The sequence below is a fragment of the Tachysurus fulvidraco genome, chromosome 15 (assembly GCF_022655615.1).
Source record: "Tachysurus fulvidraco isolate hzauxx_2018 chromosome 15, HZAU_PFXX_2.0, whole genome shotgun sequence".
NCBI lineage: Eukaryota > Metazoa > Chordata > Actinopteri > Siluriformes > Bagridae > Tachysurus > Tachysurus fulvidraco.
The window spans coordinates 10,004,470-10,029,743 of NC_062532.1; the positions used below are offsets into that span (position 1 = coordinate 10,004,470).

At 39.4% G+C, this 25,274-nt stretch overlaps 1 protein-coding gene across 19 annotated transcripts in view; it reads right to left on the reverse strand.

Moving 5' to 3' along the window:
• Positions 1 to 10,496: 10,496 nt before the first annotated feature.
• Positions 10,497 to 25,274, reverse strand: part of cep112 (centrosomal protein 112) — a 125,303-nt gene continuing 110,525 nt past the window's right edge. For 4 of the 19 annotated variants that reach the window (XM_047800663.1, XM_047800658.1, XM_047800660.1 and 1 more), the window contains 4 exons: positions 21,952 to 22,041; positions 15,969 to 16,070; positions 13,862 to 13,926; positions 10,497 to 10,817 (listed from right to left, as the gene is read on the reverse strand). In XM_047800663.1, coding sequence (XP_047656619.1) covers positions 10,814 to 10,817; positions 13,862 to 13,926; positions 15,969 to 16,070; positions 21,952 to 22,041 — 261 coding nt within the window. In that variant the 3' untranslated portion in view covers positions 10,497 to 10,813. Of the gene's footprint in view, positions 10,818 to 13,857; positions 13,927 to 15,968; positions 16,071 to 20,815; positions 21,254 to 21,951; positions 22,042 to 25,274 lie in introns of those variants that run through there. The other 15 variants (XM_047800657.1, XM_047800650.1, XM_047800653.1 and 12 more) reach the window with 9 other exon arrangements.

Below are 25,274 nucleotides of genomic sequence, written 5' to 3' on the forward strand. Positions count from 1 at the left end.
TGTAAGTATTAGAGATTTTACACAAATATACATATACCAGCCATAACATTAAAACCACTAAAACATTAAATAAATAACATTGATCACCTCATTACAATGGAACCTGTCATGTGGTGTGATATATTAGGCAACAAGTGAACAGTCAGTTTTTGAAGCTGAAAAGTGGCATAAGGATCTGTACGGGAAGGTACCTCCAAAACAACAGGTTTTGTTGGGTGTTACTGTTATGCAGTGGTTAATACCTACCAAAAGTGATCCAAGAAAGAACAAGGTCATGGACACCCAAAGCTCACTGATGTTCTGGTCTGAACTGTGTGCTTCACTTACTTGGGGAAGAGATAGCAACAGGATGCATTAAGGGATGCTCAGGCAATGTTCTGCTGGGAAAACTTGGCATTCATGTGGATGTTATTTTGACAAAAAACACCAATCTAAATATTGTTGCAGACAATGCACACCCTTGCAGTCGCATCTTTCAGCAGGATAATGTGCAAAAACTGTTTAGTAGTAGTTTGAGGACATGACAGGGTTTGATGTTTGCTTGGCCCCAAATTCCCCAGATTTCAATCTGATCATCTGAGCATCTGTGGGATGTGCTGGACAAAAAAGGTCCAATCAATAGAGGCCTCATGTCACAACTTACAGAACTTAAAGGATCTGCTGCTAGCATCTTGGTGCCAGATACCACAGCACACCTTTATAGGTCTTGAAGGTCAGTGGAGTCCTCAGAGGAATAGAGCTGCTTTGGTGCACAAGGAGGATCTATACATTTTAGGACATATATACTACAGATACTATATATCTGTAGTATATACTATAAAATGATGTGTTTTTTTTTTTGTAGAAAGCTTGCCATAGATTTGCATAGGTTTCCTGGTTGAGACTAAGTAACTATCTGGTATGAGAGCAGCTCGCTTAAATTAGGTTACTAGTTTGTTAATATTTGCTAAAATATAACCTACTTAATTCAAAAGAAAATACTGTAAGGAGGTACAATTAAAAATAATAACTTTGAGTGAGCTTATAAAAACAGGCACATCACTATTTGAGACCAATTATGAATTTGAGTGTCATAGCTGAGAAACTGTCAGAGCCAGAAATCACACACCATGCTGACGAGCACTGGCAATTCTCCCCTGTTTCCCAGTGTTTCCAGGGGCATCTTAATAAGGTATATATTATTTGGCAAAGACAATTATTTCCAAATCCTTCCCTCATCTCTTTCTGTGCCATTTTTTTAACTACTTTTTGAAAATTCCAAAAACCTATAGTCATGACCATGTTAATACAACAATGTTCATATGAACACATTACTCAAGTACATATACAAGTATACACAAGACATGCATAGACAAGTGGTAAGAAAATGTTCTTAAAATTCTGAAAAAACATTAACCTCCCTTTTTTTTCGAACTCCATTCAATCAAGTCAACATCTAGTTCTTAACCCTATAGGACCCCTGCACTCAGTAGCAGGCTGTGGTCCTAAACACCAATAAAATTAAGTATGTTCGAGGGTATCTGCTCCTCTCTCCACACCAAGCCAATGATCAGTAACTCTACTCAATTACTGTATTGTCTGCTGCTTCTTTCAGCTCAGGGGTTAAACTCTTAGCAGTCTGCTTTGAAGTGATTGTCCCTTTATCTCAAGCCAGACCAAAGACTTTAGGGAGGACAATAGAGAAAGAAACCAAGTGGGCGGCTTACGGCAATTATCACAGAGGTCCATGAGGAGGGGAGTAAGACTGTCCATTTTTACCACTGCAGAATGTTAGAGTGAGACAGTGAAAGGGGAAAGGGAAAGGAAGAGGCAAAAAAAAAAACATATATCAGAAGTTTGCGTTTGCATGGTATATACCCACCAAAGGCAAGGCTTTTAGAGGAAGCCATAGCTTAGGCAAATAAACATAATCACTATAGGACTGTATCATTTAGGAAGCCCACGGTGACAAAGGTTCCCTGAATGGAAGGGAAAGGAAATACATGTGGTCAAAATAAATCAGTTAGCATGTGGGCTGTCTGAGAAGATAGAATTAAATGTGCACTTTTAGCAGACTTTGAAGTAGACATGGAACTATAACCTTTCAACTGATGAAAGAACATCGGATTAACTGTTAGGGCAGGTTTAGTGATCATTGTTTAAAAATCCTGTGCAGGAGACATAGCAGGCAGAAGAATGTATCCAAAAATCATAGGCAATATTTTTGCTCTGACCTACAAATATCCAGCTTGGTTACACAGAATAACTGATTGAATTTCTTTATGCATGACTTTAAACTAAAAGCTCACATAGAATAAAAATCTGATATCTTCACTAATCCCTTTTCTTGCCATAAAACCAAATGCATATGCATTAACACCTTTGGTTTCTTTATCTGTCTTGATGGTGGAGGGATAGGAAGTGCTGCTAGATCACAGGCATTGTGAAGATGGGCTTGGAGTGGACAGATCTGACCCTGGGCAACAAACTGATTACTAGTGTGGACAGGCACCAGTGGCTGTAGCTGCTTTGATGTTGCTAAATTAAAAAAATGTGTCGGAAAGTTTTATATGGGATGGAAAAATTGGGGAAAGTCCAAAGCCTATATATATCACATATCCAAACACACATACTGAGGGGGAGTGAGCCAGAGAGCCGGAGAGAGCAAGACAGAGAGACCCTGGACCACTGGACTGGAAAAGTCACGTAAATTCCTGCCACACTCATAATAAAGCCGTTTAAATGAAGTTCAAAATCATGAATATGAATTTCTGTTGGTTTCAAGAAGCTGCTTTTATATTTATTTCAAGAAAAACATTTAAACTATTAGAAAACAAACAAACAAATAAATAAATACACCCTCTTACCCAGGTCTCTTCATTCTTGCGTTCCGCAAGTGATGCTGATCGAACATGGCTGCTCAAAGCATTAACATAAAACAAAGCAGCACCTCTTTACTATTAAATAAGGTATACTGCATATAACCATATGGACATATTCTCGTCACATCTGTAGATGACTATATAGTTTTTAAGAGGTAAGTATACATTAATCATCACAGTTAACTGGCTAGATTGTTGACAACACTTTGTAGTGCACTTTTGAGCTGAGTTTACTGCAACCGGGGCACCATTAATGGGGGAAGTTAGGACGTTTCTAAGGGCCCACGCACTTTTGGGGCCCCCAGAGGCTTGTATGTTTGGTGCGAAACGGGTGTGGTAGGGGGCTCAGTCTCATTTTCTTTCATAGGACCCAATTTTGCTAGTGGTGCCCTGACTGCCAACCGCCAATTCCCAACCGTCAGACAGGTGATGGTTAAACATAATAATAGCACAAAGCATCACACAAAAAAGGTCAATATACAGAGTAGTCAAACACAGATCAGCAAAATAACCAGAACAAAGAATAAAGTCTCAGGGAAATCAAGGCTCAGGATTTACACAGCTCAAGAGAATAACAGTTCTTTGCAAATTGAAATGAAAGGCCTGCTTATATAATGTGATTAAGGAAGTGAACAGGAAATAAACTGAGTAAAACTCTAAGAACAGTCTAGAAGACACGCTTAGTAACAACATGACAATAAATTGTCCTTATAGTAAGTGCTGATTTCAAAATGGAGGCATAAGGCAGGAGATAAGCTGTTGTGTCAGGGTGTCACTACAACAATTTGAGCTGTGACTGTGCACTCTATAAACAATAGGCAATATTCTCTCAGGACATGCCATGTATCCATCTTATGCTGCACTATTCACTGGAATACGTGACCCAAATTGCCTTATAATTTGTAGTTTTTGGGACCACAAGAAACAAGAGTCACCTGGGAAGAAGGCATGGCAGTGAAAGCACAATCATACACTGTATAAACCAAAACATAACTCTTATAGCTTTTATTCCTCTGACAGACATTTCCTTTAATCTGATATTTTAAGAAATCAGCTATATCAACTATACAAGCACTAAACTTGCAGCATACCCTACTTTTACCCACTTGTAAGTTCTCACAGTGACTGTAGATAGTTTGTGTTCAAAGAGAGCTGTCGACTTCTGGTGACACGAGCTACACCAAATGCTGGTGACTAGATATGTGTGTGTGTGTGTGTGTGTCCAGTGCAAGAAGAATTGGTGCAGTGACTCCCAGTATAGTAGAGCGCAGGTGATGATTGGCAAAGAGGACACACTGCTTCTACCATATGCCCTTCCACAGGGCATGTGGTAGCCTAGTGCTTAAGGTGTTGAGCTACGAATTAGAAAGGTTGTGAGTTTGATCCCAGGTCCACCAGGCCCAGTCACTGTTGGGCCCTTAACCCTCAATTGCTCAGTTGTATAAAACTGAGATAATGTAAGTCGCTCTGGATAAGGGCTTCTACCAAATGCTATAAATAAATAAAATCTTTCTAATTCATCTCATAAGATATGATGCATATACACACTTGAGTTTTATCAGTTGTAATGCCAGTTATGCCCCCCACTGATTAATATAGCAACTAGGTAGGGATGCCTACAGGTGACAAACTAAATATAAATAAATAGAAATATTGCTGCAAAGAGGACACCCTGATTCTACCTACATGGGTATAGACCTATGCTGAGAAATCACAGAAACCTCTTATGAAATGGACAGTGATAAAAAAAAATGTCAATTTTGATTGATGTATCTGCCAAATACTGTAAATATCAAAGTAAATCAGTGACAAAAAAAGCCCAAAATAATTTTCAAAGAGCACAGAAATCAACGTCAGTCATTTAAAATCTAACAAGATTAAAAAACAACACAGATTTCTGATCAGGGAAGTGGAATTGACAAAGTCTGCATGGTTTGACTGAAAAAAGTATACCTTCTAATGAATGTCAACAGCATATAAATACCCAGATGATTATGATGAGCTCTGTAATGACCGTGCAGTATCTAAGTGGCAGATTTGTCTGTCGGATGGTTGACCATGTCCTAATGTAAAATGGGTGCCATTTAAAGTCGGATTCATCACAAGATCTTAATGTTGTCTCATGGTGATTTTCCTCGCCACCATTGTCTCATTCATAAGAAATCTATATCTAAATCAAGATTCCTGTCTTGCATTTTTGTAACAATATAATGTTAAAACTCCCAAGAAAACTATTCTATAGAATAAATTAGATGATTTGATACTTTGATACACACACACACACACACACACACACACACACACACACACACACACACACACACACACACACACACACACACACACACACACACACACACACACACACACACAGACAGACAGAAAAAATGTTCCCCTCTAGGGTTCATCTCAAAAACACACCAACTATGCTGCTGCAGGATCCTAAGTTATGCACATAGAGATATTAGTAAAAGCAAAGCTTCCTTTGTGGATCACAACATTCTTCTTCAAATATCAGCAATCTACTTTTCTTGGTGCTAGCCATTTCTTGAAGCTGTGGCATGTGCACACTTCACAAAAGCAGCTGTTCATGGAGAAAACACAACCCTTACCGGAAAACCCTCCACTGTGCATAGATCCCAGTGACAGCCAAGCCACAAAAACAGTGTGAAGGGCATATGAGCCTAAGAAATAAATGTATGATGTTACACTTGCCATCTGATCTCACTCATCCGGATGCTTAGCTGGATTGTCAAAAAAATGTATGTTGATCAACAACCCAGGCATAGCAACGCTAATTTACGCTCTTAGGTAGAGCAGGAAGTATAGAAATAAATGTTTCTCTGACGGAAATTCTCGGCTAATGATCTCATCTGACTGTCAGCGCCAACAATGGGCCAAGCCCATGAACACTACACTTACCTGCTAATCACATCCTTGTGTTATCATCCTATTAACAACTGAACAGTAGATACAGAAGCACATAAAACAAAACCCAACTCCACCTATATCAAATCTAATTGTCTTTCTACTAAGCAAGCCAAATACACAGTCTGAGGCTGCAGTTTTATATGCACAACCTGCTATGACACTAGACACATTTTCCCCCCATAAGGCATAGAGTAAAGTAAACGAGAGGGACTGGACAGGTTTCTGCTTAGGACAAGGCAATGTTTTCTTCCAGGCAATTTCTTGATTTGTTTTGATTATTAACCGTCACATTACCCAAGAGAATCCACATAAAATCTGTGATATCTTCTAAAATGTCTATAATAGACTGAGCTTCTCCATGAAGAAGATCCTCTAATGAGAGACTTGAGGAAAAAACCCAACTACATTTACAACATTTGGCCAACACCCTTATCCAGAGTGACTTACATTTTACTTTTTTTTTTTTTTTTTAATAAAACTAAGCATATGGAAGTTAACAGCCTTGCTCAGTGCTCTTTGATTGCTTAATCCTGGGATTGGAACTTTCCAATTAGCAGCAACCTCTTAATAACTGAGCTTCTGCTTCCCTCCCATGTGGTCTGTTTATGTCATTAATCAGTTAGAAATGGTGTGCCTGAAGTAAACATGGTTTAAAAGGTAAAGAGCAAAGGCATTCGGAGCGATTTGTGGTGATCTAAGAGCTCGAAGTAATAAAAGTTCTTCTGTCCATTAACATGAGTGGTGGCTTTGCAACCCAGTGTATTAGAGTCTAGGCATTTAATTATGTTAAGGTAAGTAAGCAATTAACACTAAATTGTTAATTTTGTGTCAGGTTGGTGACTTTTAGTTCAGCACAAAAGCAGAAGTTATGTACAAAATTTAAATAAAAAACAATTCTGAGAGAATGTTATCATGTCTGCCTTTGATTTCAGTGGCACTCAATTGGCCACAATACATTCTGCTGATCATTCTGCTGACTCAACTCATAACTAAAGAATTCTTTTACAATGAAGACTAAGCAATGTAAACATGGATAATGACAGAAAGGGACATTGTACTGGCTGTAATCCATCCTGAGTAACAGATAATCCTAACGCTCCTACAAGAAGGTGTGGGAAAACCTTTGATCCGCCCAAAACAGTCGTAAGATAGTTGACAAAAATGTATAAGTTGGAACATGAACCAGTGTTCGTTTTCAGTCGAGATGGGTTACGGAGTCACAGAGAGTGTGAGAGAATGCTTTGTAGGACTTGGTGACTGGCTGAATAAGACCGAATGAAAGGTGTAGAGGATGGAATGTAAACCATTGCATCTAAATCATTTCTGCTATTGCTGTAACCATTCTCCTTTTAATCTTAAACTCATCTTCCTCTGTAGGGTTTGGGATTTGACAATACACAGTGTTGCACTGTAGGATTACTCCACCATGTTGTCTGCAAGAGGAAGTGTCCCTTTTAAGTGGCCCTTTTGATTCCATTCAAAATCTATATCAAGTACAAAAATGTCAATCCAGTATTGCTACTGTCTCGCATTCCCTGACGGCAGTAAATGAGGTTTTTAATCCAAGTGTGTGCCAAGCAGCAGTAAAAACAAAACCCTTTCCCCTTCAGTAAAATGCCATTTTTTTGCTTTACTTGGGTGAAATTATTTTGGGCTAATGTTCACCTGTAAAAAATGAATGCTACAGCAAACCCGTAAACTTTGTCATTTATGCCTGCACAGCAACTAAACACATAGACTTGTACTTGATCTAATACGAATCAGCAGGCAAGGAGACACACTATGTGCAAGCAAAAACTGTCTGCCCTTTGTGCAATGGTTCCAATCATAATAGTCCCTCCAAGGCTTTTCTCTCCAGCAAGAGACTAAACTCCTCTGCACTCAGGTCTCAGCTTGACACTCTGACTGTGAAACCTGCACATCAAATAAATATCTGCCGGGGTAATGTTACATGTGCAAACGCTAGCTCAGATCATAGACAAAAGAAACTGGAATGGGTAAGCACAAAATGGATTCGAAATAATGTCTTCTTGGAAGTGGAGTAAAAATATCAAAGCTTATGAGTAATCATAATTTCTGTAGACACAGAGGTCTGATCCTACTGTTACTGTTACAGTTGATGAATAGGAACTCCATACGTCCGCCCGGACATAATAGTAGCGTGTGTGTGTTTTAAAAGGGTATTGAGACTTCCCTACTTATTTACACCAAAAACCAAAGATTGCCATGTTAACCACCTACCCATTTGAAAAGAGGGATATTCATAAAACAAAAGGAGGGCAATTTTAATAGAGCTGAGAACGCTTTGGTCAACCGTCTGGTTTTCCAGTGGAGCCATTGGTTAACCAAGTGGTCACGGCACGTTGCAATACCATCAGAGCTACAAGACGAGCAGACGGATCGGACGGTTATTCAAGCTCCCCAGCCTACAAGGTTGAATGTGCACAAAGGAGAATGTTTAAAAAAACAAACTGATGAAATTATACACCACGACAAGATGTAGTCAAGGGAAAATTGTACGTATAATCATAGTAACCACCAGAATTGGAATTAAGTTTATGATTTGGTCGCATTCTAATTGCACTTGAAAATATCCCGTACAATCATTCCAACGGTGATGGGAAAAATGGTTCATAACCTTTAAACGATATTACTATATTCTCTAGTCGACGTGGTTCGTAATGCAGACTGATTATTTTCTTATCCTGTGTGGTTTTGTCATTAAAAAAGGAATTCTAACTATGAGGAACGTTCTGCCAAAGCTTGCAGGCTATGAACATATTAGTAGAAAAATAATTTCATGCTGCAATTAGCTCATTAACTGACAGAGGAGGAGGCGGCTTTTACCTGCCGAGCCTTTGGGGGTAAAATCAAGGTGTGTGGATTTTAAAGAAAGAAAACACACACACACACACACACACACACACACACACACACACACACACACACACACACACACACACACACACACACACACAAAAGGAATTGAACATTCTGACAAAAAATGTAGCAGGAGTGGGTGAATGTGTGCACATGCACGCACAATGTGTACACACACACACACACACACACACACACACACACACAATGGCACATTTCAACAGACCTTTGTTTAGCGCACCACCTTGCATACACTCAAAGGATCAAAGGGCACACTTCTGCCAAAGTGAATCTTTGATCAACACGCGCCAGGTCAGCTGATATAAAGCAGCAGCACAATCCAGTGTAATAAGGCTAGTTGACACCATTAATAACTGTCACATTAAGCTTAGATGCATGCGCAGAGATATGGGCACATGTGTAGAGTCTGCATACAGAAAGTAGCCCGAGCTCAGAATCAAAACTGGGAACTCTGCTTCATACATTGGAATTCAAGAAAACAATAGGATGAACCATAAATCTTCTTAAAGTGTCAACGTTCTAATCTGACTTTGTTGCCCAGTGTTCTTTATCAGTATTGCTTCATAAGGCTGCATAAAACCTACATAAGCCCTTTCTGATAACTGAGGCAAATGTGTCGTCATTTATAAAGGTCTCTAATCCAACATGCTGTCATTAGTCTGTTTTGATCCGTTGAAGTCAACATAAGACTGAGCAAAACATAAAACTGTGCTCATGCAGGTGTCAGTCAGACCTAAGAACACAACCAAATGATTCTGACTTCTTAAGTAATGTGCTAAAAGACGAAAACAGTATTCTACAGAATGTTTGTTAAAAATCAGAACCTTCTTATTTCTATTCTTTCATATTCTTCATTATTCTGCATTTTATTGTTTATCTGCACAGTCTAAGGAGGAGCAAGCTGGGCAGGATTATTCACAAGTCGTATGTGTACTGTATATAACTATGTACAGTACGTGACATGAAGATTCACTGAAATTCTTAATAGGACTTTGATAAACATGGATAGAACTTTAGTTCGACAGATATGCAACTATTCACTAGAGACAAGAAGCTCAATGATCAACAAGATGCAACACCACTATCCCGGAATGTTTGTTATGGAGCCAGGAAGGATCCGTTGCTGAGTTCTTTGTTGTCTGGGGATCCCATTTCCTAAAAAAGTTGTGACTGTGGGGAAAAAAAAACCATCTAGATAAAATGATACCATTACTGTTAATATTCAGTCATGTATCTTCAGTAATATCTTTATCCTGGTCAGGGTCATGATGGATCCAGAACCTGGGAATACCGGGAGTGAGACAAGAATACAACCTTTCACACACCAACACACAACAACAACACCTAGGAGCATTTTGGAGTAGTCGATCCACCCACTGGCATGCTTTTGGAAGGAAACTGGAGAACCTGGAGGAAACTGTAGGAGAACACATGGAGAACATATGGAACAGGTGGGTAACCCAAGGATTCTGGAGTTGTGAGACAGCAATGCTAACCAAGACATCACCATGCTGCCGTCGTCTTCTTTTTCATATCATTATCTGCAAGCTTAGCTGCATGCCTCTTGCACCTGCATTCTTATTACAAAATGAAAATGGCAAAGGACCAAAAAATGATTGATTGTTAGCTGAGTGAAGGTTAAAACAGCACTGATGGCAACAGTGAGTTTACTATTACTGATAACATTTAAATAATAATAATAATAATAATAATTTGAATGTCAAATGCATAGCAGAAAAGTAATTTGAGTTTTTTGAAGAGAACATTAAAGAAGTGGATGCGAGAAAGACGAGAAACAGAGGATTGAATAAAAAAAAACTATTTAATAAAAAACAAACATGAATGTGACACAAATTTTTGCTTTCATAAATCAAGTAAACATGGCCAAACAAACAGCATGCAGCATTTGTTTTGATGAATAAACAGCATGCTACATATAGCAGAACTCATTTGTTTTAAAAAAAAATGGAAATAAATATGACGACTCAGTTCATAAATACATTTAAAAAGAAAATTCAAAATGACACAGAAAACATAAAAGCATGTTATGGTCCAAAACACGAATGGTGTGTGAGGATGTTGGGGTGAAATCCTCAACGCTGAATACTGCATGTCCTTCATTACCTGAGAGAGAGAGAGAGAGAGAGAGAGAGAGAGAGAGAGAGAGAGAGAGAGAGAGAGAGAGAGAGAGAGAGAGAGAGAGAGAGAGAGAGAGAGAGAGAGAGAGGCAGGCAGGGTGAGAGAGAGAAGGGGGGAGACAGAGAGAGAGAGAGAGAGAGAGAGAGAGAGAGGGAGAGAGAGAAAGGCAGGCAGGGTGAGAGAGAGAAGGGGGAGACAGAGAGAGAGAGAGAGAGAGAGAGAGAGAGAGAGAGAGAGAGAGAGAGAGCATCACATGGTTGTTTAGCACCGTGAGTGGCAGGTCAGGTGGGCACGGGTAGGAAGTTGACACTAAAAAGGTGGAGTGGTGTACATTCCTCTTGACAGATGGCACTCAACACAAGCACTTACCACAGCAGGGGGATTTGGTCCACTAGAAAAAAAAGGTGCTGCCTCGTACATTTTAACGGTCAGGGAGTAAATCATTGACTTCATTTGTTCATCTATGTCCTGCCTTTCCTTTACATCTCTTTCTCTCTTCTGTCTCTCTCTGTGTGCTCTGTTCAAGTAGGCCAATATTTAAATAGTCAAGGTTCCTCTTCAAACATAGAAATAATGACAATTAAAGAAAAAAGACAAGGAAGTGTGAATCAATCAGCAGCTCCCAAATGCTGCTGCTTTTTTTTTTTCTTCCTGTGAATCACAATGACCTTTTTACACCTGGGATCCTGGGGCCCTGAACAAAACATGCATGTGAAGTGTGTGTGTGTGTGTGTGTGTGTGTGTGTGTGTGTGTGTGTGTGTGTGTGTGTGTGTGTGTGTGTGCGTGCGTTCGTGGGTGTGTGAAGGGTGTCTCCATATATTCTGGAGTTAAACTGATCACTTCTAAGACTTTTTAAGGTCACTTCTAAAATAATGTACATGCCATAGCACAATGCAGTGATGAAATAAATACACAGAGAAATAACTCATTTATTCAGAGGCAGAACTGATATCCAGTGCTTTCTTTCACAAAAACCACATCATGAATGAGTATTAAAATGATGTAGCATGCATTGAGCTTCAAGGTCATTAATGGAATAGATATTAGAGCTGAAATTTTTAGTTGAAGGGGGTAAAAAAACCCTTTTGGCTTTAAATATTAATATAAACATCTGCAAATGTAAAATATATAACCGTTCTTCATAATAAAGGCATTTTGGTGTTCATCCTAGACCTCATGGCCAAGGTTTTTGGACACTTAACCATCATTCCTATCTCAGTTTTCTTCCCTAACAGTTGCCAAAAGCTTCATTGGTATAGAAAAACTTGAATCTATACTGTGCATAGATCCCTGACCTCAACCCTGGTGTACTGAAACATGAACTGAACACTGACTGCACCCCAAACATCCTCAACTGACATCAGTGTCTTATTTACTTACTCAGCTTTATTTTACTGAGAAGTCTCATTGACGACAAAAAATCTTTTTACACGAGAGACCTAGACAAACTACTCAAAACAAAATAAAAATTGCCTCATATACAACATGATATTCGAAGAACACCCACAAACAACCCCGTCTAATTCACAATATGCCAATAAATTCAATGGACATAAATGTGTCTAGTTTTAAATCCTGTTTTACATCGTGGACGCATAAAAAAGGCAGTTTGTCACAGATCTATCAGAACTCATTCATTAAAAAGCCACCTCTTGGAAGAGGGCAGCTGATCTATGGTACAGCTTTATACATAAAAATATTCCAGTTTTTTTTTTCATATCTGTGTTGTGTGTGGTCAATAGTGTCCAACACATTAAATCATAAAGAATGCAGACACTGGTAAGAGACACTACATTTGGAATAAAGCATAAGGATGCAATGTTGCACTGTAAAGTAGAAGAGGATGCATGCAATACACAATATATCACCATAATCAATCACAGGCAGAAAAAAGTAACTTCCACAAGTTTTTTTTTCTTGGCATGTAATGTAATCCAAGATTTATTTCTTTACTTTGAACTTTCTAACTTGATTAGCTCTATGTACATATGTACACTATGTAAAAGCTTGTTGTCTATCCACATACCCAGGTACTTGTATGACGATACCCTTTCAATGGATTTACCATCAGATGTGAAAATCCCAAGCAACTGAGAAGACTATGAACTTAAGCCAAATTTAAGTTTGACAGAGAAGTCTGTAATGATTTAAAATACAATCTGAAGCTCTTGCACTACTATGGACAGAGCATAAGTATTTAACTGTGTCAGGAATAACCAGGTCATCTGAATACATGTGCAATTTTAGTTTAAAATAGTTTTTTAAACACTGTAACCCATGTCATTTATAAAATTAGAACACTAAATCGGGCCCAAAATTGAACTCTGAAGGACACCTTTAGTTATCTCAAGAAATTCAGCTTTCTGGCCTTCTACAAAACACACTTTGTAAAGCTCAAGCTACAAAATACGTCATGCTGTTGCAGTTGAATGAGCAGTTGAATGAGCAGTTGAATAAGTACAGGTGTGATAGTCAAGTGTCCATAAACCTTTGGCAATATAGTGCAGCTTCTCGTTTAGATATTGTTTTATTTTTAAATGACTGTTGCATGGGAAGACCTCCCTGAGATGTTATGAAGAAGTAACCTTGAGAAAAAAACAGGTTCAGAAGAAAACTAATAGACAGTAAATAATGTAAAGGTAAATAATGTCCTTTCGACAGTGGTTTATAGTTGAGTGGAATTAAGCAACCAAGTGCTCCTGTCAACTAATATTTCAGGATCATTTCGGAATGTATGACACGTCGAGCAGAAAGGAACATGTTAGCCATTTGTCAAATCTCTATCATCTCCTTTTAAATAAGCACTCCACATGACATTGTGTTTCTATGGACGACCTGCCCGTGATGACATCGCAGTGACCAGTAGTGCTAAAATTTAGATGAACAAAGACGTGACTACAGGAATACACCACGCTGCGGCTGCTTTTTTTAGTTCCACATGAATACATGTTACATTGTCAAATATCATAGTGTAAATGAGAATAAATATGTCAATCTGTGTGTGTAACAGCGGTAAAGTGGATCTCACCTCCTGCTGCGGCAGGCATCCAAGTCCTCCTGTAAAACGCATGCTTTCTTCTGGAGGAAACTGACCTGCAGCCAAAATACACACACACCCCAATAACTTAATACCATCGCGAATTCCTAAAAAATTTCAGACGTCTTCTAATACGTTCTACTTTTAATTATTGTATATTTATTTACTTGTTTATTTATTTATATCAATCCCACCTCAAATCAAAGTTAAACTCCTGCCGATTTTTCTTGTATGCGCTCATGCCTTTATTGATGAGATAACGGCTGCCTTTGCTTTCACAAGAGCGAGTGAACAGCGACTACTGAGAAACTAATTTCCTTCCTTCTATAAACATATCTCAACCTGTACATCAGCTAGATCTGAGCAAACTCGATACTGCAGTATATCAGCTCTCTTTGACAGCACAGCATGCTCTCTCAGGAGTCCGTTTTCTCATGAACCTGACCTTTAAAGTGCAATTCTCCTCTTAACTTTGCCTGAACTTTAAACGAGTGCTGGGGATTATTCTACCCAGGTCGTGTCTGAGATGAACACGCTCAACAGGAGACATCAAATGAGGTCTAGAGTTACAGCAGCTACGCATGTACACACTCCTTTTTTTGTTGGAAAAGGGATTAAAACTTTGGAGTGTTTTTTTTGTTGTCCCCCCCCCCCCCCCAGACAGTACATATTCCTTTTCTGAGCATAAACGTACTTAAATTTCAAGCACACAAATGTATGCAATTAGATGTTGATATTTATATTATAAAGACATGGAGGGTTTTTTCACCACTTTAACCAGCACAGATTTTTAAAATTGGCAACTTGTTTTTAAGTAACTGAGCGATGAGTCGGAGTTGTTGCACGCTACTCATTTTTACCAGCTGACCGGTAATTCAAAGCTAATGTCATCCGACATATATTCCATTTATAGCTCAAGCTAAATCTTTAATGGCTGTGTGTGACTGCACTTCACTTGATAGCTATACACAAGCTACAAATTCAATTTCCTGCTTTAATGCTTTATTAGGTGATGCAAAGATGTAAGTAAATAATACACCACTGATCTGACTCTGAATCTAAACTGAGAACTCGTGTGTGCTCGTTGACAACTGAATTGGCTATGCAACGGTGCAAGCGTATTGTTTTAACTTTAAGGGACAACGACTATATAATAAGCGGCAGCAAATGTTAAAAGTCGTTTAAAGACTTCCCCCAGTGTAGTTCTATGCAGGTGACTCTGACCAGTTATCTGAATTATTTATTTATTTTTTTTAAAAGTACATTAAGTTGCTTTCTTTAGCATCTGCCTCATGTTTTTTTTTTTTTTTTTGGACATCCCCACAGTGTTGACTACCTCACAGACCCATTGTGGTGCCCGGATCCACTCAGGTTTAGAGGGATGAACACATCACGAGCGATACTTGACATATCTGAGCAATGCTGCAAGCTAAACATAAACTGATCACAGAACATGAGAATCAGAATGGAAAGTGAAAATTCCAGTCCAACGTATTTTCAGATTTTTTCCCCCCTCAACAAATATTAAAGCAGAACAAGGTCCGGTGTAAGTAATAAGTATTTGGCCAGAGCCCTTGAAACCATTATTAATGTGGTTGCTGGGTATAATTGCGCATGAGGGAAGATGAATCAGACCTGGCACTTCAAAGCCCCATGGCCAAATTAGATCCATGTCTACGGAAGAACTCGCACTACTTGTTAGCTTCCCCCAACACTCGTCCTCTGAGGAATCAAATAAACAAGAGACACTCCAGTTCAAAGCTGCAGGGTTTTGCCTTTCGGTAAAGAAACAGCTGAGAGCGAGCAGCTGTGGCGGAGAGAGGAGAACGATACTATGATGTCAGACAAACGAAACAAATGTGATTATATTTAAGTGTGGTAATTAAAAGGACAAAGTGACATAAAAGCACCTAAGAGAGCTCAGGAGATATCATGTTGGACAGAAAATGCAGACTGTGTTTAACTAAGGAGCGAAACTTTTTGCCATTTCTTCATAAAAGAAGCATTGTTTTCATTATTGACATTTTAAATCAAACTTCCATAACACATTAAGAAGCTTTAAAAGAAGATAGTAACTGTTTGTAGAGATGCTTCTTGCCTGTGACTTGAGCGAGGTGATGGTGTCCTCCAGCTCCTGCCTGAGCTCAGCAGGCATCAGGCCTTTAATCTTTAACTCATACTCCTGGCGAATGTGTGTGATCTATTGGGATTGATGGAGAGAAAGTGTTAGATGTCCATAAGCTCCATAACAGCACCCCTGCTAGGCTGCAGTACACTGTGATTAAATAAAAAAAAGATTCAGCCAGCTAACCCCTCAGATGAAAGGGCATGCTGCATAAAACTTAAACAGTTACGATCTTTAAACTCGGCTTTACAGGTTTGGTTAAGAAGGCAGGCACTCAATCATTACTAACAAATAACCACGGATTTGCTATAAGTGCAGGACATTATAGGTGTGTGTTATGTGTTATAGGGAGAAATGATCCTAACCATCTTTCTCTTTTCTGAACAGAAGCTGACTGTAAAAAAAAACAAAAACAAAGAACAATGAAGCAGCAACTGGAAAAAAAAAAAAATCAGACACAATTAATATCACTGGAAATTGACGTGATTCAAAGATGAAGTGAAAGTTTATTATACATGGAAGAAAGTTTTGGTTCGATAATTGGCATGTATTTAGCAGTTGGTTATCAGTAGCATCAGGACTCTAAGTAAATAGGGACAAAATCCTGTTTGGTGTCTCAGTCGTTTGAAATGTAAATTGAATCAAGTTTGTAGATCATTTCCTTGTAAAGAAATTTTAATGGCCAGTGTGAATGCATGCGCTCTTGTAAAACTCTGCTTGTGAAATGTTACAGTGAAAATATCTTTAGTATGTTCGGAGGAAAACATCTGTGTGAGTGAACTGAGGTCTAGATTTTTGTAATTAATCTTTCAACACACAACGAATGGATAGGGAGGCACTTCAAAGAAGAAGAGTCTTTTCTTGGTTTCAGGTCAATGTGTAGTAGATAAAGTCTTTAAAAAATAGCCAGCATGCCTTCTTCCATCCTCCTCATTTTAGAGTTGTGATAAAAAACAGCAGATATAATCAATAAAGCAAAGCGAACCGCACAGAACCATTTTTGTCTGTATGGAAAAACACGACGCAAAGTTGGCCAAGTCTGATATATGTGTAAAGTGCCAAAACTTTACAGCAGAGGAAATCAAGCCTACATAAATACATTACTTACGATGCTTTTCCAAAGAACCGTTACCCACCATGGCATCATACTACCCCCAACATTACCCTAACCCCTCCCTAATATATGTTCTGGACCCTAGTACAACTTGTCCTACACAGCCCTCAGCGGATGAGAACTTGTATGCAGTACTTGCAGACCTGCGGATAATCAGACTCAACATTCTGTGATCGTTTGCCTCTGATTGTGGGAGGCAGAGGCATCAGGAGTGAGAGAACAGTATGGTAAGAGAACAGTTCTGCTGGATGACTCTCAAGGAAAAGAGCTATGAAACTGCACAGTGTCTGGCTGCAGGCCCATTGTGGACAGTTCTATTAGCTCAGGCTGTCTGGCCAGGGACTTGTCAGAAACTATAGCAGAGAATGAAGTAACTTCCTCCTCGGTAGCTGTGCGCAGAGAGCCGCAGCAGATCGAGTTGAAGTGCGCCTAGATACCTGAATTAAACCAGGAGACATGAGCATCAAGAGGCAGAAGATTGCAAGACAACTGAGATCTTGTAGCAGAGTACCGACTATTAGTTACGCTTCTGTATCGGACTTTAGTATGTGGTGTTTATATAGCAGCAAGTCACAGGAAAATGCCATGTTGTTTAGATACAATTAGTCAACCATAACTGTATACATATCTATAATTAGACTTTTTTAAGTTTGAATAAACATGTACTGTATATACTTTGGCTTTGGGATGAAAGCAGGAGTGCTGGTGAAATTAACGTGACCTAAACTAATACACATTGACCTGGAACCAAGAAGAGAATATATGTACTCTCCCTCATTGTGGCGTCTCCTACGCAACTCGTTGTATGCTGAAAGATTATTACTAAAAGCCAGACTGATCAGTTATTCATTATCAGGGCTAAACAACCTCCACCATGCAATTGGTGAAAATAAATTGAATGCTTTTAAATTCATCTTTTTAGGAATCTACCACTAAGAGTAAATAAGCATCATCTGATTTATATAAACACTACATCATGCAGACATTAGATGAAATCCCTCCATAACAATGCAGCATGATGTTCTCAAACCCTGTAGAGGAACAAGTCACAGGGTTAAAATCAAGCTTGCTAAAGATGAGAACTTGCACGAGGAGTAGCGGAAGACCAGACCATAGGTGCTAGATCCTTATCTTAATTAAGACCGAACGGAAACCAAACCAAATGTTTTTTGTGAGGTCTAGAGAGACACAACAATCCTGAGTTTTATTTTTTGTGGTTAATAAGTTGAATCATGCATGATGGTTTGTAAAAGAAAAAAAAACTTTAAGCCCATAATGACTGCAACTGCACCAAGAAGAATTATCCCGAGCAGGCTTTCGTGGTCTTGACCTCAAGACCAAGAGACCTCAAAAGTTGGACTCTTTGAATAATGTAAATCAATGGGAGAGCCAGACAGTGATGGTGAACTTAGTAAGGAATGCCACTGACAAGGCTTTCAGTGAGCTCCCTATCCGCAGAGATAACTATCCTGCATGCATAGAGGCCTTTCTCTGTTTCAGTGAATGGGAGGCAATGACAGCTCCTGACAAACACCAGGGACGGGGGTGGAAGTATGGCGAAGGGTCACTTTGAGGACAACGGCTGATCAAACTGCTCTTAAGGCTTTTGTGCTTGCTGATGGCACAAATTAAACAAGCACCATACACCACAGTTTACCAACAGCACACTCCATCATTTGAAGTGTCTCTCTGTTTTTTGTTGTTGTTTTTTTTGAAATGCTTCTCATTGGAATATAAAGAAAAAAGAAACCAAAGAGCTCACTGTTAAAATGACACTATTTCATCTATATATAGCATTCCATTTGACTTTGTTTGGCACAGTGTGGTGCAAACCAGGGGTTTTGACAGCTGCCAACTGAAAGGAACAAGACCTCAGCCCTAGAAACATTCAAATAAAGTTTGTCAGGTCGTCAAGAGCTTGATGTATGTTAATGAAGTGAGGGAGGCTGTGTCGTGTGCTGGTTTAGGGGCTGTTTTATGTAGCATGAGTGTGTTTCAGGAAAGAAAAAAAAAAGACAAAAAGGCATGGTATCAGATGCAAGGGTGTTAAATCAAAATCTGCACCAGTCACTTTTGTCACAACTGGAAGTAGGAGTTCAGTGGGGAAGTAGATGCTTGTTTTTTAAAATAACACATTGCTCTGCTATGAACAGAAATAGCTTTTAGTTTTCAATGAGAGTATTATATGGAGAAATGAGAAATTAGACAAGGTGCTTCATGACACTTATGAGGCAGACATGTGGCTTATGAAGTGTTGGTCATATGGAAAGCAGCTCTTTCAGCTTTGGAACGGGCTGGATAATGGAAAGTGACTGCATCCACTCAGTGGAGTTCTTACAAGCTTCTCTGAACAGTCAAAATGATTTTAGGTGAGACTAAGTTTCACTCAGAAAGTTTGGTCCAAAGTACAGACAGCAAACCAATCCAGCTTCAAGTTAACACAGTTAGTACAAAAAATTCCAAAGACTTGAGATGAATTTCAAACCTTTTCCAGACTGATGAGCAGCAAAAACGTATTCTCAAGTCCTTAGAAATCTCCCGTTTTTTGCCATGATCCACTTCCACAAACACACACTGTGAATATCAGCGTGATCCACGTAGACTTTGACATATCTCTGTTCTTTAAATAAAACAAGGCACTCACAGAATCCTGATTGTCAACTGATTAACTGAAAATAGATGGACTCTAAATTTACATTGACATTAAATACTAATCCTAGAGTGCCACATACTTTTTGTCACTCACATATATAATTATGGGACATTTATATGAACAAAAAAAGTACCAGGTATAATAAAAATAAAGCATTCTGATTTGGTTTGATTGGGTCGCTGTGGCCAAGCAAGCAAACTCTGTCTTTTCCAAGGCAGGAAATAGTTCTTTGAACTTTCCATCGACTAACATTTTATCCCCTTTTCTTTATTTTTCGGGTCATTTACAAACGTCTCATTAGAATACTTTAGAATTTAACAGAAAAAAACTTTGTATAATGTTAATGAATTTGTCTGTCTAGCTGAGTGGCCAGGTTTAGGGTATAATGTCCACTTATTGAACATTCTGCAAAACAGAAATAAGTATGCAGTATGGTTGACATGTTTCCCAAGCAGAGACTCAAAAATGACTTCTCCTATGCCTGAAAATTTTAGGATCATTTTCAAGTCTTTTTTGTGTGTTTATTGAGTGGGGGATTCTACTGAAACCTGACAACCCACAAGCCCAGAAGCTTTCCACAAGCTGTCCTTTCAAGCTCCAGGTCTTTCATCCTGCAGTATCCCAGTTCCGAAGTGCACACCTAGTCTAAATCTTTCTGTCAAGAAAGAAAAAAAAACAAACAAACCAACAAAAACCGCAGAATAGTCTTTCTGCTTCCTGTCTGTTTTTGTATTAGTTTAGGATGCATTATCTGCTCAGTCCAAATAATATATTCATATTCTGTTCTTCCCTAGCATAAATTTGACAGAACAAAATGTAATAAACGGTGAAAATGAATTTGAGATCAAATTAAAACCATAATCCCAAATCTGCATATTTATTTATTTATTTATTTATTTATTTATTTATTTATTTATTTATTTATTTATTTATTTATTTATTTTAATATAACCAATTAAGAGGTTTACACTCCCCTTCTCTTTAAGAGGAGATGTGTGTCACCTTGCACCATGCTTTATCAAACACATTTGAAGCCTAATCTTTTTATCCAGATGGGCACGCTAGTCTGTGCAGCACTGTATGAGGTTGTTGTGGACATTGTATGCCAAGCAGGCACGAAAGGGCCTGTGAAGAGACTCGCTGGAAGAACATCTGTTTGAAGTCTTGGCAGATAGAGGACTTTTTTTTTATGCTGTAGATAGTATTACAAAGACATGTCTTGGAAGATAAACCGGGACAATATCAGCATGGAAAATAAAGAGTAGGCCTCTTCTTCTGCCTCTCTTTCCACACATACAGTATATACGTGACGGAATACACACGCAGGCACATGCAGTGTGTGCAGGATGACCTGGGGAGGGATGTAGACTGGTATGCAGGTTTATGAGGTGGGAGTAGATGTGCTTTGCAGGCTTTTCCTTCTCTAGGTAAGGCTGGAGAATTCATTCGATAAAGAGGAGAGCCTCTCTCGTTACGTGTGTAATGCTGGTTCTGGGGGTGCGCGAAGAAAACACAAAACGCAATAGCATCAGAAGACAATAAGGAGGGAGTTGGGAGATATTTCAAGCTCAAGGGATCGTGTTAATGCTATAGATCACGTCCTTCACACAACATGCAGATGCTATAGGCATTCTAGCCAATTTGAGTGATGACCCTAATTATTTGGTGTCTGGACTACGCTTGCTATAACTCATCCAGAAAAAGTCAGTGATCTATTAGTGTTCCCTTAGATAAAAGGAATTTTTGGTGCTCCATGGAGCAAGGAAGATGCCAATTCTCTGCAGCTGCTGTGAAGTGTGAGCCAGATTCTTGTTCAGCAGATGCTCTGCTGTTCTCCGCAAAGGCGTAAGAAGTGTTCGAGACGGCAAACCGTGCTTGCTGCAGCTACAGCAAAAACGTTTGCCTCAACATTATCAATAGATCTCCTAATCTAATAATTAGTCTAATTTATTCTTCTCCTGCTGTGTGTCAAGGTCAAAGTGGCCCTGTTATTAGTTCCTCTGAAAACAGAGCTGGCATTTTTGCCCTGGGGTGCCGTCTCTTGAAGCTGGTTCTTAAGTAACGTAAGGAATGTACGTGGGCGCATATCAGTGACTTTGAGCAAGGCACTCATCTGGCCCTGTGTGACTGAGTGGTGGTGTGTTTGGGAGTAGTGAGCTTTTGGAGTCCCTGTAGTTTATAAAACGCACCTGTTCCTGGGTCTCCAGCTCACGGCTCATGAGTTTCTTCTCTGCAGTGCGTAGTTGCCTCTGTAAGCTCTCCACCCGCTCCTGGAGAGCCTGTAGAAAGGGATGAACAAAGTAGGAGAAGACAAAGAGTCAGAGGCAGAGATGTGCCTGAAATCAAGAGTAACATCAAACATTGTCTGCATCACCTTTCAATAAAGTTTAAATCTGTTTGAAAGAAAAATACAGCAAATGTGATTCAAACTAGCGGTGGTTTTCAGGAGGAAAGCACACATCTGTACACACACAAAAAAAAGAAAGAAAAAGAAAAAATCTGCAATGCATTTTAAGAAAAATGACTCATTTTCTAATGTTGAGGCCACGTAACAGCAGAACAGATCAAGGATTTCTCTCCAGCTCAACACCTACAATCAATAGCAACAGAAAGACAGAGCGTGGTTCCCGCCTGGCACATTGAACCAGATGTTTCCAGCACACATTTATACTCTTCGACTTTGGATTCTGCCCCACAAAAGCAGAGGCAGGAACATGTGTACCTAAAGAGAGGACTGTCCTCTCATGTAGCATGTCCACAGTGTGATGGGGCAGGTGCTTGGAATGGAGATGGATTAGAATGTTTTTTCTTTTTATTCCTTATCAGTGAACAGTTGATAACTTTTGATACACTTCATTTAAAAAATAGAATGAATTCCCTGGATACACTTTTAGGACATATAGTACACAAAAACAAAGTCGTGGGGAAGTCGTGGCCTAATGGTTGGAGAGTCTGACTCATAATTAAGTTTGTGGGTTCGAGTCTCGGGCCGGCCACGACTGAGGTGCCCTTGAGCTAGGCACCGAAACCCCCAACTGCTCCCCGGGCGCCGAAGCATAAATGGCTGCCCACTGCTCCAGGTGTGTGTTCACAGTGTGTGTTTACTGCTGTGTGTGTGCACTTTGGATGGGTTAAATGCAGAGAACGAATTCTGAGTATGGGTCACCGTACTTAGCTGTATGTCACGTCACTTTCACTTTTGAATAAAGAAGAGAAGAAATTATTTATAAATCACATTCTCTGGTGTCACCCAGATGAGAATGAGTTCCCTTTTGTGTCTGCTTCTTCTCAAGGTTTCTCACATATTGTCTAAGGGAGTTTCTTCTTTCTTTCTGGAAATTTATAAATGTCCAATTTCTATCCTCAACTGATATATTTCTGTACAGCTGCACTGGGACAATGACCATTGTTAAACGCACCATACGAATAAAAGTGAATTGAATAGAATAATTTTGTATTGAGTTAGAGATTACAGTATTACATTAGCCTAACTGATAGTACCTCTGTGTCCTTTCTCACACCCATTCAGGAATAACTGCTACTGTATCCACCGACTATTTAACTTTCCCTTAAAAAAAAACATCTGTCAATCGTGGTGCAGGTTTCAATTCGTATTGAACGTACTGTATATAATGCACTTTAAAACCCACTGCCCATTGCTGTTTTTGTGACTGTTGTCATGTGCTGTATCACTTTAATTTGAGAACATTTGTGTAAAAATCAAATTTGAAAGCTATGCGAGATCATGTTTGTGGTAGCCTAGTGGTTAAGGTGTTGGGCTACCAATCGGAAGGTTGTGAGTTTGATTCCTACATCCACCAAACTGCCACTGCTGGGCCCCTGTGCAAGGCCCTTAACCCTCAATTGCTCAATTGTGTAAAAAATGAGCTAAAAATGTAAGTTGCTCTGGATAAGTGTGTCTGCTAAATGCCGTAAATGTTAATTATTTAAGCCAAGATGAGAAACCGTGCTAGACATGCGCAGTCAGTGTGCTGAACGAAGGCACTCTCATTTTACACAGCAAGTATAAAGCCAATCTAACCTGGACAACTGACCAGGAATTGCTACTTGAAAACCCTTGGGGCTGGAAAAGTTCTACCAGTGTCTTCTTTATTACAATAAACAGCCCACAGCTCCCAGCAGGGTAGCATGCCTCAGTGATGGCAAGTTCCAGACAGTGTTGCTGTCGCACTGCTTCCTGGAAACCTGCTGGCAGTCATCAGTAGCAATCCTTTTATGTGGTTTTCTCTGGACTGATGAAGAGAGCCAGTTCAAGCCTGAGAGAGGACGAAAGAATCTTAAAGATCTTAGAGAAGAACGTCATTCTCAGCCTGTAGAAACACAACGTTTGAATGATTCATGTTGGGGTACAGTATGTGTAGGTCCTTTAATAGATTTGTGGTTGTTTTTTTAGCCATAAGAGGTTCTTAATAAAGCGTCCAAAGTCATCAGCAACACTGACAGCTGCTTTTAAAGAGGATTAGTGGTTTTTGCTTGTTTCAGATTCATGTCTTATCTGGTCTTGTTGGGCTCTGGCCTGCAGTGACTAGCCCTCCATTTTATGAACCTCTAATACAATCGTGTGTCCGCTTGGTGGTCACAGATACATCATCTCTACTTCTCTTTTCTTGTTTCCCAAATTTTTCATATACAAGCTGGGAAAAGGTGCAGCAGCCATACAGCTGTTGTTCCTTTTGGTGTGAAGAGAGAATTTGCTATGGAGAACCTCTCCAAACAAGGTCCAGATGGCCAAGGTGATATGCTTTTTATCAGCCTGCCAGTGTGGGATCGATCTCAACAAGCAGTAAATGAGGAAGGTTCATTTTCCTGGAGGGGGTGGTATTAGGGTGTATACAGTAGAGAGAAAGAAAGAGGGAACGAGAGAGAGAGAGAGAGGGGCTGTGCTTTATTCTCACCTGTTCTCCAAAAGGTTGGTTTAACAACTGTTTATTCTCTGAAGATTTGTGTAAGACACTCAAACACACTTAAACACACACACACTATATATAAATGTAGTACACCTGTACAGACCTGCAGGAACGCTAAGATTCAAGTGATGAGATTTAAAAGGCTTCAGACACCCCTCACCCCTTACACACACACACACACACACACACACACACACACACACACACACACACACACACTCACACTCACACACACTCACACACACTGACACTCACACACACAAAAAAACAAGGTGAGATTCAAGTAGCCTTTTCTGGGTGGTCCTTCTGTAAAGATAAGACATGCTTCCATTGGGGGAATGGGGGAAAGAGAAAGAGGGGAAATACTCTCAGGCCCTTTTATTCCCTACATGTTTTTAGCACTAGATCCTGCCTCATGCAGAACTACTTCTTGCAGCATTTGTTCTCTAAAAAAAGTGTCCTATAGATCCTGCACGACTCAACAGAATCCTTGAATGGCAACAAGTAAGGCTAATTAAAAACTTAAAACACACACAAACAAATACACACACGCACACGCACACACACACACACACACACACACT